Below are 14,224 nucleotides of genomic sequence, written 5' to 3'. Positions count from 1 at the left end.
TTTACACTTTACGCTTGGGTTTCTCTATTCGAAATCTTGCCAATTTACCGTTTGCTTTCCTAAGAGCTATTACAGACAAATATTCTTATTATCTTGTGTCATAAGTGAGGTGTGATGCCAGCATTGAATTGACGGATAGAAGGAAGGGAACGGAGAACAGTACCACAATTACAGTTTGATATTGTTTTCGATGTTCTAACTAATGAAATAAGACATGATACATAAACATCAAGAATACATACTTATTCTCTGTTCAAAGATGATGATAGCTGTATGTATACCTAGAAAATCCTGGCAAATTGTTCAGAAACTACTGGATTACACAAGAATTTATAAATTGACCACATAGAAAGTAATCATGGAGAAATCACTAGCATTTCTATATACCTTCTAACAAATATGTAAAAGGGATGCTTTCATACTTCATGACAGTATAAAATGCCAAGAAATAAATTTTATTGAGATGTGTTTTTTAAAAATTTGTGCAGAGCTCCAAAGGCGATTTGATTAATTAGTGAGAAAGATTGTGTTCCAGGTAAGAACAGTAAATTACTTAAAGATGTTAATATTTTATAGGATTACTTACATGGAAGCAAGATCCTAACTTTTTTTTGAACTCTATAAAGTGATTTTAGAGTTCTTTATAGGATGAAATGGGTGAAAACATTGAAGTTTGAAGGTTTTTTTTTAAAAAAGAGTTCTATTATAAGCTATAAGGCAAAGCTATAGACATTAAACAGTGTGATACTGTATAAAAGTGGATCAACAGACTTGAATAGAAAGCTCAAAAATAGAATCTCAGTATCTTATAAGTCAACTCTCAGACACAAATGAGGAAAGAAAGCTGTGTTTAATACATGTTGTAGGAAATCTAACAGGCAATTTGGGAGAAAAGAGTCACTTTTGTATTTCCTCTGGAAGAGATAAATTTCAGATGATTAAAAAAATTTTCTTCTTCTTCTTCTTTTTTTTTTTTTTTGTAGCCCAACAACCCTTGGCGATGTCCTAGACTCCCAGTAATAACATAGGATGAAAACAGCTGTGATTCTCAGGGGGTGAGGAGGGCTGGACAGATGTAGGAGTGCATCTCAGTGCTTGTAGGTCTTGTGGGTTTTGGAGAGGGCCCTGGGAAGTTCTGGGAATTTCTGCCACCCCTTGAAGGGGTCACTGCTCCCCAACCCTTTCAGCAGCCTCTTCATATGGGGAATTTCTGATTTAAAGATTACAAGAAGATATAAAAAGATACTTCAAACGTTAACTTTTCTTTTTCAAGTGTCATTCTTCACCTGCATGAGCCTTGCTCTCTCAGAGAGTCTGCCGATATAAAAACTAGGAGGAGGAGTACCGTAAACTCTGAAATAGTGGAACAGTCTGAGAGACTGCACTGAAGTCTTACAGGACTGATGAGACAAAGGACTAGCCACCTAGGAGGATAAATGAGAATTTGATAACAGACTAAATAGAGTAAACAAAAATTGAATTCCCAGAAATAGAAGTTAAAAAGGTCTATCTCCATGTATATGCTGTACAGCTGGGAGAGGGAGCATCACTAGATATAGTATGTAGAGCTGAAGAGAGAATTGCTTATTTGGAAGATAGATTGGAAGAAAGTACCTGAAATGCAGCCCTAAGGGAAGAGAAGTTGGAAAACAAGAGAAGGTAAGAGGCGTGGAAGACCAGATTCCTAAGTGCAGTTCTAGGAGATATTGGAAAGAATAGGGAAGAAATAATATTTTGATTGATAATAGCTAAATATTTTCCAGGCTTTTTGTAGACTTAAATCCTAATAAGAAATATGCACAGGATTTCTGAGCAGGAAGAACTGGGACTAAATCACCTAACCCAGAGACTTATTACAGGATGTACTTTACTTTAGAAGGACAAAGGTGAACTTAAAGTAAGAAAGTAGTATGCTAGGAACAAGGAAGAAACAAGGTTTAAATGTGGGTAAATTAAAGCCTTCATTTTCTAAAAACAACAATAATGATAGTACTGGTAATGAAAGGTGAAACTGAAGTCCCAGCCACTAACTTGAGAGGATAGTGCTCAGGGGCAAAGATGGAAAAATTCTAAGAAAAACAATTGAATAAAATCAGCAATCAAGAAGCAAAGACACAGGGCAATTTTCAGGTTGTGTAAACTGAGTACTTCCCATTATAGAATATGGTCTGGGTATTCTTATTACATGGGTATATTATATTCCACAGTGCTAGATAATCAAGAAATCTGTAAAGAATTTTAGTGGCTACCCATTCAGGATTGTATTACAAAGGTAGACAGACCAATGTTACACAATTCCATGAATGTTTTGATCTTCGTAGATGTATGTTTTCTTCTAAGGTTAATGCAGCATTTGTACTCTTCTGCTTCTAGATTTTCTTAGTGGGAAATGGCAATCTAAATTGTACAGTTCTCTACCATAGCACCAGCTTTGTTGTGATTCTTGTATATGTGTGCCTTCATGACCAGCTAATTTGCTCTAGGGTTTAAGCCTTCTAAAATTGTAGTCATCAGATTGGAGTGCTTGTGTCCCACCCCTGCCACCCAAGCTCCTAATCCCTCTGCCTCAATATCACAGAGGTGTTGGTCTTCATCCTTATTTCTGGTTCTCTTCATTCCATGTGTGCCACTTGGGTTCGCATCAACTATGATTCCCTTTCCCTGTCACCATTGTTATTTCTAATTGTTGCAACTAGTGACCTCTACCACTTTAAGCTTTCTTAGTTTCCTATCCTATTTTTTTTCCTGTTACCTGTTAAAGATTTTTTATGCTTTTGCTTTCGCAGAAAAAATGCTGGTCTTTTGCAGTCATCAACAACCATGTAAAATATTGATAGAGCATAATCTTCAGGCTTTTTGATTATCATTTGTTTTTATTTGTTGTGAGTTCTCCTGAATCTCCTGGTTTTATTAAGTAAGTTTTGTGTATTTCAGGGTATAAGTTGCTTTGGAAAGCAGAGGGCTTCTGAAGGTTGGTCTGTGAATAGCTGTTTCATTATGAAAACTGTTAATAATTTTCCATAAAAATCTTGAAATCTGCCTATAAATAGGCTGATTCTTTACAGAAATTCTGCCGAAAAGGTAAATATTACACTTAAACATTATTAATCCTTTTGGCAGAGTTAGTTTTAAAGATTAATGACATTCTATAGTAAAATATTTATTTTAAAATTTTCTTTATTTATTTTAGAGACAGAGAGAGCACATAGGTGGAGGGAAGATACAGAGGGAGGGGCAGAGTCTCAAGCAGGCTCTGCCCTGAAGTGTGGAGCCTGATGCGGGCCTTGATCTCACCATTCTGAGATCATGACTTGCTCCAAAATCAAGAGTCAGACTCCCAACCAAATGAGCCACCCAGATGCCCCTGTAGCAAAATATTTATGGTTTAATATAATGGTAACACTGTGATGGGTATATAGTAGGAGCTTACTGGTATTTGTTGAATAGATGACCATCTAAAGAGACAGCATGCTTTCATGGAAAGAATAGTAAGTGATTAATAGGATACCTGATTTCTGCACCTAGCTCTGCTTTAAGTTGCTGGGAAGCTATGATTATTCTTCCCTAGAACTCAGGGCCTTCATTTCAGAAGTGAAAAGTTGGGTCTGGAAGGTATCTAAGGGTCTGTCCCATGCAGAGACATAAGAATTCATTCTCCTTTTTCAAGCATTAAATGCATTTTGGATTTTGAACAGTCAATCAGTATTTTAATGAATTGTTGATTAAAAATACTTTTTAGATTTGGACAGTGACATTAAACCAAGTGATTTTAGCTTCTGGTATTGTTCACATAGTGCTTCTTGACTGTAGATTTTACTCCATTATTTTTCTGCTGATCATTAGGGAACTTTTGGATATAAAAACTAAAATAAGAACTCATTTTTAAGGTCTTATGCAAAGTACATTTAATGAATTAATCTACATTATTGTCTTTCACCCATTTTTCTGATGACCAAGGGGTACCGTCCATGTCATCTTTTTTTTTTTTAAGATTTTATTAATTTATTCATGAGATACACACACACACACACACACACACAGAGCAGAGACACAGGCAGAGGGAGAAGCAGGTTCCATACAGGGAGCCTGACGTGAGACTCGATCCCAGGTCTCCAGGATCATGCCCTGGGCTGAAAGCAGCACTAAACCACTGAGCTACTACTGGGGCTGCCCTGTCATTGGTTTTTCTGTCCTCAACTACTGCTGGGTTAGCTTCCCGTTCTGACTTTAGCATTTCATAGAGAAATCATGTGTTTTTTTCTGCATATTTTTAGATCAGCAGGTCAAAAAGTACAAGATTGTTACTTCTATCAAATTTTTATGGAAAAAAATGAGAAAGTTGGAGTTCCTACAATTCAGCAGTTATTAGAATGGTCTTTTATCAACAGTAACCTGAAATTTGCAGAGGTTAGTGATTATTGTATTTTATGTGACAGTGCTTTGGAATCTTGAGACTACTACTAGATTCAATAACTGTTAATTTTACCCCACTGAGAACACACTGACTGTTAACAAAACTCAAATTAAAAAAAAAAAAAAAGTTCAGTGTTTCAGTTGTGTCCATGTAGAAAATGCCTTAGAATTAAGATTGAACTGTTTGAATTTTTGGTGCCAAAGAAAATATCAAGCAGATTTGTAACTTGAAAACTTAAGTAGTATTTGAGCAAAAGGAAGAAGTACTAAAAAACACGAAAACAAAACAAAAAAACCCCGTCATTTTAGCAATTTTAACATTTTACCTAAGCATATTAGCCAAACATAGCAAAAAAAGAATGTTTATTTTTCCTTCAACAAGAGACAAAATAAATTCACTTATTTATATTCATTTGTTAGTGAACAAGTGATAGAAATTATTTTTCTTTTACTGTTTACTGTGTCTTCATGATCTTAGTAGTACACGCTTATGGTTTATTTTTATTGTATTTATTTCTGAAGGAAAGCTTTTAATGGCTATAATTATTTGTTGAAGTATAAGGAATGGTGTCCTTCAGTGACCACAGTTTCTTTATTATACTTGCCAAAACAATTTTTCTAAAACGTTTATTTTAAATATAAACCCACCATGGAGTGTTACTCTAGATTGTCATCATAGTTTAGAGACCCAGAGTTGTTGACCTGCCTGACCTCTGGGTGTCCATGGAATGGATCCTGGACCACTTGAAAATTTGTGGCTCATTGGTGCTCTACCTCCCTGCTCCATATTCACACTCAGATTCTGCGTACAGGCCATTAGTGTTACGGCAGAAACACAGCTTGGTGTGGCAACTGTCACTGCTTCAGTTTCATAGGGAAAATTTTTTTCAGCACTTTGATTCTAAAAATATATGTATCTTGTTTTTAGGCACCATCGTGCCTGATTATTCAGATGCCTCGATTTGGAAAAGACTTTAAACTGTTTAAAAAAATTTTTCCTTCTTTGGAGTTAAATATAACAGATTTACTTGAAGACAGTAAGTATAAGATTTTTTAGTTTGTTTTGTTTGTTTTTCACAAATAAGCCCATCTCATTAATTATGAGTCAGAGTCTAACAGGATATGGTTCTTCAAAAAGGCAATTGAGTATCTGAAGGGCCTGGCAATATTAAGCTGGTACTTTCAGTTCTGAGTATTCTAAGAAAATAATCAGAGATGAAAATAAATATTCTATATGCAAATGTATTTATTGTCACATGATTAAGAAATTAGGAACAATCTCTATGAGAGGAGAGTAGTTAAATGAATTATGGTGTATCTGTACAATGAAACTACTGCCATTAAAATTCATGTCTGTGAGGACCAAAATGTACAAAACTGGTTATGACCTAATGTAAGTGAAAAGGTATTTGGTCCTTTCTCTAAGAGGACCCCTCCCCCACACGCACATGCAAGCACACACACACAGGGTTACGTAAATCGGCAGATATAAAATTTTTGGAGGAAATTCACAGCAGTACTGACAGTGGTTATCTCGTACTAACTGAAATTGTAGATGCTTGCAGTTTTCTTCTTTATACCATCTTGTATGTTTGAATTTTCATCTATAGACATTTTGTAATTATGTGAAAACACTCGAGAATATACTGTTTTTTTAAAAAATTGTCACTTGATCAGAGAAAATGTCTTTTTAAAGATATCCTGAGCCCACAGAGATACAACATAACATTTATGGGGATGGGGAGGGATGCACATGTTGAGTCCAAGTTCTCAGTAAAGCTTACCTTTTCCTTTTAGTCATGTTAATGGAAGAATGCATATTTAAAGACCCCATAATCTCTCTTCCCCCTCATCGTTTTAGCCCCCAGGCAGTGCCGGATATGCGGGGGGCTTGCCATGTATGAATGTAGAGAATGTTATGATGACCCTGACATCTCCGCTGGAAACATCAAGCAGTTTTGTAAAACCTGCAACACTCAAGTAAGCCTGATGTTACTAACTGGATATTCTCTTTTTGAATAGGAAATAATTTGTAGTTGAAAATATTTCAGGTTTTGAAAAGCTTTCAAAACCATTATTAACTTGAGTTCATAATCAAGTGGTACTGCTTATGTGTCTTCTGTGTTCCCTGGTGGACTGTTGAGAAGTACTCAGTTACTATTTATGGGGTTGAATTCAGTTAGAGTAACTGGGGCTGCCTCACCAGAAACACAGTGTTTGGCTCGTCAGTGACATTCTCTCCCTGCTCTGTTTCAGGTCCACCTTCATCCCAAGAGACTGAACCATAAATATAACCCGGTGTCACTTCCCAAAGATTTACCTGACTGGGACTGGAGGCATGGCTGCATCCCCTGCCAGAAGATGGAATTATTTGCTGTTCTCTGCATAGAAACAAGCCACTATGTTGCTTTTGTGAAGTATGGGAAGGACGACTCTGCCTGGCTCTTCTTTGACAGCATGGCTGATCGGGATGGTATTTTATTTTATTTTATTAAAGATTTTATTTATTTATTGGAGAGAGAGAGAATGAGCAGGGGGAGAGGCAGAAGGAGAGGGAGACACAGACTCCCCGCTAAGGAGGGGGCCTGATGGGGGGCTTGATCCCAGGACACTGGGATCATGACCTGAGCCGAAGGCAGATTCTTAACTGATTGAGCTACCCAGACACCCTCAGGATGGTATTTTAAAAACTTTTCTTCTATGTATAGCACTGTTTTAGTTTGTAGTAGCATAGTTCATAGTGGATAGGCTGTTCTGAATAATAGAAGAGCGTATATGAAAAGCCTCCCAGGTGTATCTTGGTGACCCCATCTTCACATCTTAAAATGCATATACATCCCTGTTACTAAATTAAGGAATAATATCGTTGTGATATTTTGACACACATGTGGGTTTTATTAAAAGAAGAATCCTTTTTAAAATCCTTATTTTAGGGCTCAGAGGTTTTCCTTTCAGCTTTTGTCTTCTCTTACTTTCAAGGTCCTCTCCTTTTCTATATGATCCATAATCACTATTTATTAAGTGCTTATGCATGCACCGAGCTCTCTGGGAAGCACACTGAGTCATTATACTGAAATCCCTGCAACATGGAGATTACTGCTCTTTTCCCGTTATTAAAGCTGAAGTTGAGGTGCCTGAGGTCCCATAGCTTGTATTTAACTCCGTCTTTCTGACCTCAGTGCTTATGTTTTTTTATACTACACTATGTTGTCTTCTAAATGACAAAGCAAAGAATAGAAATAAGTACCTTCTTGGAAAAATAAGCCTATTCTGCATATAATGTGCTTCTTCCTGAAATGGGGAGGATGCTGCACCTGCTAGGCCACATTCGAAGATGCTTAGGCATTATTTAACAAATATGTAACGAGCACACGTGCAGTATCACAGGCTCTCGTGTTAACTGAAAAGCATCTGGGGGTCGGACACTTGGAAAAACGATTGAGAGGCTGGACCAGGAGAGCCTTTCTGGGAGTGCCCCAAACCATACCAGCATCCTTATTCAGTCTGTGAGGCAAAGCCTTGCAAGACTTGCACAAATACACATTTAAAATTTAGAGAAGTGAAAATAGTACTCATTTTGCTAGGTGTGCTCTAAACTGAACGATCTCATGGTGAAGGTGTACAGGGGTGCTTCTGTCTGGAAAGGGACATGGGATATGAAGAGATGGATATTGTTCGATTACGTATATGGAACACTATTCCCTCACTGAAAACAGAGAAGCCTAAAAATCAGGGTTTGGATTTTGCTCAGGATATGCTTTCTCTTACCGGTTTTATTCCATTGGCCCCAGAATCCTTTCAGAAACCAAGAAATGAGAACACTGTCAAGACTTAAAAAGAGGCTTGAACTTCTAGGAATCAGAAGTGACATAAGGTCCTTCAGATCTTGGAAATCAGCCTCCTCTAAATTTAGAGTTGTAAAATCGCTTTGGTAGGGCAGGGCAGCAAAGGGGGTTAGATCTCAACTGCCCTAAATAGAGCTCGTCCTCTTTTCTTCAGGCGGCCAAAATGGCTTCAACATTCCTCAAGTTACCCCATGCCCAGAAGTAGGAGAGTACTTGAAAATGTCTCCAGAGGACCTGCATTCCTTGGACTCCAGAAGAATCCAAGGCTGCGCACGAAGACTTCTTTGTGATGCCTACATGTGCATGTACCAGAGTCCGACAATGAGTTTGTACAAATAAACGGGGTCATCTGGGCAGGGGCAGCAACCGATGGCAAGATCTTAATGTTGCATTTTACCCGAGCTGGCAGTTTTGTTCAGCGTCCATTGCTGGCAATGGATGTCTTTGTGGTGGTGATCCTTCTGAAAAGGATTCCTATGTTTAAAAAACAAATTGCTTTTGTGTTCCTGAAGTATTTAATAAGAAGCATTTTGCACTCTAGAAAGTATGTTTGTGTTGGTTTTTTAAGAAGTCTAAATGAAGTTATTAATACCTGAAGCTTTAAGTTAAGTGCATTGATCATATGATATTTTTGGAAGCATAAAATTTTAATTGTGACAGTTTAAAACCTCTTCTAGTCCATTGAGAATGTAAATAAATGTGTCTTCTTTATGGACCAAGGATATGAAATCATTTCTCCTTTTAGCTAATGGTTGCCTTGAGGAAGAAATATGTTGGTTTTATTAAGAGTCTACTTTTAATCCAGTTATGAAAATTGTACTGAGTTTGATTTGTTAATTCTCTCCTCTATAGTGCCAACCCCTGCATGTCTGCAACCCGCTGAGCTCCCGTGTTTCCGCAGTAGTGGCCAGAAAAGTACTTAAATTCCATTACTGGTGTTGTTTTCTATTTGTTCTGGTTTTGAGATATCTCAGTGATCTTGTCATAAGACGTCTATTTTTGATGTAATTTTCCTGGGGGATTCGAACAGACAGCAACTGAAGCTCTTCATTCACATTAGTAACTGTCAGCTGAGAGGTTTGTTTGTTTGTTTGTTTGTTTTGTTAAGGCTCTCTAACTATTTTACGGAACAGGGCATAATGAATTTTATTAAATGGTTGGGGTGATAAATAGATTTCTATACAAATATATGGCCCATCAGAAAATAAATTTGAATCTGCAATACTCATTAAAATCTCCCTGAAGAGATGTTGGCTTTTCTAAACCTCTCCCATTGTGAGGAAGACCGTCCAGAACTTCAGTGAGGTCAGCTAGTCTGCTCACTAAAAATCCAGCTTGATTTCACAGGAGATCATGGCAGTTACAAATCAGACACTTGATTGACATGTTTGCAGCAGCTTCATCCTCCTCTAAATAAGTAAAACATGGATGTTTCCTTAGCTCATGTCCACAGTGCGTGTCTGGACCACAAGTGGATGTTGTAGCCTAGAACCACAGATTATAAATGTCAGTGACGTGGAATGTGCCGTGGCCTGTGTTTTCTCTGAGTGTCCCTTTGTGGTATTGTTGTCCTTCTGGAAAGACTTCCTAACCGTAGAGAAAGACAGAAGAGTTGTCATGTGTATATAGCATATGACTTCATAAAACATTCAATGTCAAAAAAAGCGGAGAGAATCTTTACAAACCCTGCAATTAGTTGTTTTAAAGTCACATTTACCTTTGGTTCTATCATTCCATTTTGCTAATATTTATTAGTTTTATAAATTATAGTAAGGTATAAAAACTCAGCTTGTAATTTTTTCATTTTTAAAATGAGAAAGTACCTAAATTTTGCATGAGGTTTTGCTAAGTGCTTGGGTACAACAGGGAGGTGGACACGAGATCAAGGGTTGAGGGTGAGGAACCCAGGCTGTGGGGCTGGCACTGCCCCTGTCTACCTTGGGTAACAAGGGAGGGGCCTGGGTTGCACGGTACCTGAGGTCTCCTCTGGCTGTGAACTACAAGACCGGTCACCCCTTAGTAAAGAGGTGTTGAGTGAATAAATGGATGAATGAGCTTATCAGTGTTTTTTAAGAGATCTGGAGGAATGACCAAGAATCTCTTTTTAGGTAAGACTGTATTTAACAGTTAAAAAAGAAGGGAAAGATCCTTTTCTTTTGAACAAAATACAAGTTCAAGGTCTGTCCTGCCTGGCCTCTTATGGCAGAAGGCTTGAAGAGGACCCATCTGGATGCATGCACAGGTTTCCTCCCAGGGTGTGGAGGCTCTTTGGGAGGGATGGGGGGGGGGGGAGTCACTTCCATAAATTATTTCTGAGGACATTTCCTTCAAGTAGAACCTTCTGTCCTCTTTCTCAATAAGGGGTTGCCAGAGCCAGCCGGGGTGCTCTCTGTGGAGGCGTGGGGCTCTTCCCCTGGCCCTGGGTGGTCCCTCCTTGTCCCCGTCCCAGGAGAGCTTGTGTGGCAAGTGGGCACCCTCAGGGCTGGGCTGTATGGCACTGGTGGCTCATGTACCTGTTGACTTATTTATTTTTTAGCCGTAAATTTCCTTTAATATTTTCCTGTTGGCTTTTTAAATGTTTTGGTTATCCCCTTTTCCATATTCTAGCTAAAATCAAGATGGCAATGGAGTAGAATTATTTATAACATGGCTTATGATTCATCGCTACAAATAGAAAATATAACCAGTCCTGTTCACCCACCTCCCAACTAAATTCACACTTGTGTGTGTGTGTGTGTGTGTGTGTGTGTGTGTGTGTGCATGCGCGTGCGTAGGGGGAGGGAGGGAAGAAGTGATGTAGAGCCTAAGTGTGTATAGTCCCTCACAGTCAGCTTTATAAAGGAGTTATAGTTTGACTCCATCCCTGAAAGAATGTTTTCTAAGACTGAGAAAACACATGGGAAACCAAGAGAAACAGTAACAAAAGTCAGTAATATACAGTTGTTACAATTGCTAAGGATGGTCTCCTTAGAATAGTTTAGGATTTTTGTAATTCACATTTGCCAAATGTTATAGGTAAATGGCTTCTTTCTATCCCTTGGATTCACTTATTTTTTTCATCTAACACATAATTCAGGAACAAGAAGAAGATACAGTGATTAATCTTATGCAACTTGTATTGTCACACAAAGTCCTGCTGTTTGAACGTGGCGTCTTCATAAGTTCAGGCTTTCCTCCCTCCTCAGGTAGATCTCCACATGCAGCTAGATAATTTCATACCCACTTGGCTAATCAGAGACAGGTGAGCTGAGAATACAGTGTAGGCCTCAGCTGAGCAACTGCCCACCGACGAGTATTTATTGGACATTTATCACCAAGGACTATGTCAGAAGGAATAGGAGACGTGGTCCCTGCTTTTGAACAGCTTAGCACCTACTTCTGACAGCAGAATCCCTACTAATGGTTGCTTCAGCGTCAGAGCTTCCAGTCTCAGGGAAAGCTCTGGGACTCAGTAACAGGAAAAGTAGTGTAGGGGATGAGAGACCTGGTTCCACCCCTCTCTCTGGCACTTGCTCTGTTGGCCTTAGATGACTTCTTTGCTACTTTCATGTCCTCTGTATAAGAAGGGGGTTGGAATGTCAAATTTTATAGAAAAAAAATATAAGCTTCTGGGTCCCAGGTCATACCTGCTGGATCTGAGTCTTCATGAGTGGAGCTTAGGAAATTTGTTAGTAAAAGGCTCTACCAGGTGAGCCCGATGACCAGCCCGATTTGAAAACTACTGAACTAAAAGATCTCAAAAATATCTTTTATGTGATTGTGTGATTGTGTAATGTTATCGCATTAATTACTTTACATAAATATGGGTAATTGGATGTTTATTACATTATTTATCTGTGTTTACATAGGAATTTATATAAGGAATGCATTTGAGTATACATACCTCAACCCACTGTTTCCTAGAGGTTTTAGCAGTCTTTGGAACACATACAGATCTTAAGAGGATATTTGATAATATTTACCTGGATATTTGTCTTCCATTTTCTTTCTCTGGGGGAAATTGAGGCTCGCCCTGGGCACCAAAAAAGTGGAAAAACAAAACTGTTATGCAAAATTGAAGCATTATTTCATACTGTCTGCTACTTTATGATGAAAATTTTAACATCATTTGAGAAGATTTTCCTCATGAAGTAAAATGTCCTTGTTATAGTAGGTGGAGTATATGTTTCAAATTAAAAATAAGATCTCCTTCTCTGGCAGTTAGTGATGTTAACAACACACCCACGATTCCCCTTCAATGAAAATAATACTTGAATCCCCCAAGGCGAGTGGGGGGAGTGGAGGAGGAGAGTGTATGAAAATGGAAACCCGTGTGCGGAGGAGAGGGTAAAGTCCTCACAGCGGATGTGGTGTGGGGTGTGGGGGGCTCCATGAAGGCAGGGTTTCCGTGTGCCCCCTGAGGTCATGTCACTGGCCAAGACCAGGCTCGTAGTGGTTGAGGCTTCCTGCAGGGAGTTTCCATGGCACTTGTCTATCCTTCCAGAAGTTTTATTGGAGGGAAAAGAGAAGAAAGGACTCTTCATCTTATTCTGCACGCTGGGGCAGCTGCAGGGTCTCTGTCGAGTCAGGGAGCAGTGTTGGACCCCTACCCAGCAAATGTGGCCAAAGAGTGGAAACGTGGAGAAGGAGCTATTCCTTCCTCCCTATCACAGTCAACGCCGGCATTTGCAGGGGGTCGCTTGGGAGCCCTGCTTGATTTCCTGACCCGCGTTGTTGGGCCATTTGTGTTTGACCATATGTCTCTCATTCTCTCATAGAGGTCCAGGCCTGGGTGGGGTTGGGGTGAAGAAAGGCCAGTTATGGGGAGGGTGGTCCTTCCAGGCACCACAAGCCTCAGATCTCTCTTGCAATCTTAAACACTGTCCACTTTTGCTGTGTACTTTTTCTGGAGAGATTATGTTGGAGACTCCACTGTCTTTGGTTTTATTTTGTGAAATGGCCTGTAGTACTGTCAAAGTTTAATTCCACAAAAGTCTAGTGTCCTGTCACTAACACTCACTTTTTTTTTTTTTCCCAATCCCATTTGAAACTTCCCAGGGAAGTTGTGGTTATTCATAAATTGGTATAAAGGAGCACATTTTGTACTGCATTTTGCATATCTGGTATCTTGTTGAGTTTTTTTTTTTTTTTTTTTTTTTTTTTTTGGCCTGAAGAACATCCTGTATTTATGAAGATATTCTTTAAAAATAACACCCCATAAAATAACCCTTTACTATCAGATTGCTCTGATTTAGCCTTAATTTTGTTAAATTTTTTAGAGATGAATGAAGTGCTGCTGTGGAAAGAAATGTACTATATACTATTTCTGTATCATTAAAATTAAATTTTTATGGTTCCTTTTGCTTGATTTCTTTGGGGAAGGGTTTTGGCTTACAGGAAAACTAGGATTGAGTACAACTTCTTGCATTGTCACAGGTGCCAGGGAAGAAGGTACCTTTGTGGGAAAAGCCTTACCTGAAAGCACATACGTTTTGTCCAGCCTCTGCCATCATTACGAGCATTCTAGAAAACCTCGCAGAATTCTGCTCTGGGTGATGTGCCAGTGGCCTCTGGGTTACCTCCCGGCATCGTGGTTCCCTGTCGTTTCTTGAAGTAACTGGGCATTTCCAAGCTCTGGCCCTGATTAAAGCACAGTTCTGCATGTCTCTAAACCACTCCAACTAGAAGTTGCCCTCCTGTGCTCCATCGTCTCTAGACATGGGCACAAAGCTGTCGAACTAGAATAGTGTGTCCCAGTCCCCTACAGCTGCCAGGGAGGCAGGTTCAACACTTTGCTGTTCTGTATAATCCAGAGAAGTGATTACAGGATGTTACAAGGGCTGACACTTCATCTTCTTCTAGATACTGATAAAAACAAGTCTTCCTCAAGAACTACTTGGAGTTCAGGTCACTTTATGCCAACGGTAGGGAAGCCAGAGTGGTTTAAGCGATACTGATGATAATAGTACATTCAAGGGGCGCCTGGG

At 39.0% G+C, this 14,224-nt stretch overlaps 1 protein-coding gene across 1 annotated transcript in view; it reads left to right on the top strand.

Moving 5' to 3' along the window:
- The window catches only part of CYLD (CYLD lysine 63 deubiquitinase), a 66,872-nt gene extending 56,827 nt beyond the window's left edge, over positions 1–10,045 (top strand). The window contains 5 exon segments of the mRNA XM_038531067.1: positions 4,275–4,407; positions 5,342–5,450; positions 6,275–6,393; positions 6,670–6,886; positions 8,413–10,045. Of these exon segments, the coding sequence (XP_038386995.1) occupies positions 4,275–4,407; positions 5,342–5,450; positions 6,275–6,393; positions 6,670–6,886; positions 8,413–8,597 (763 nt within the window). The 3' untranslated portion in view covers positions 8,598–10,045.
- Positions 10,046–14,224: the final 4,179 nt, after the last annotated feature.

Source organism: Canis lupus, chromosome 2 (genome assembly GCF_011100685.1).
Source record: "Canis lupus familiaris isolate Mischka breed German Shepherd chromosome 2, alternate assembly UU_Cfam_GSD_1.0, whole genome shotgun sequence".
NCBI lineage: Eukaryota > Metazoa > Chordata > Mammalia > Carnivora > Canidae > Canis > Canis lupus.
Note: the sequence above shows the minus strand (reverse complement) of the source record. Positions and strands in the feature narration are given on the sequence as shown.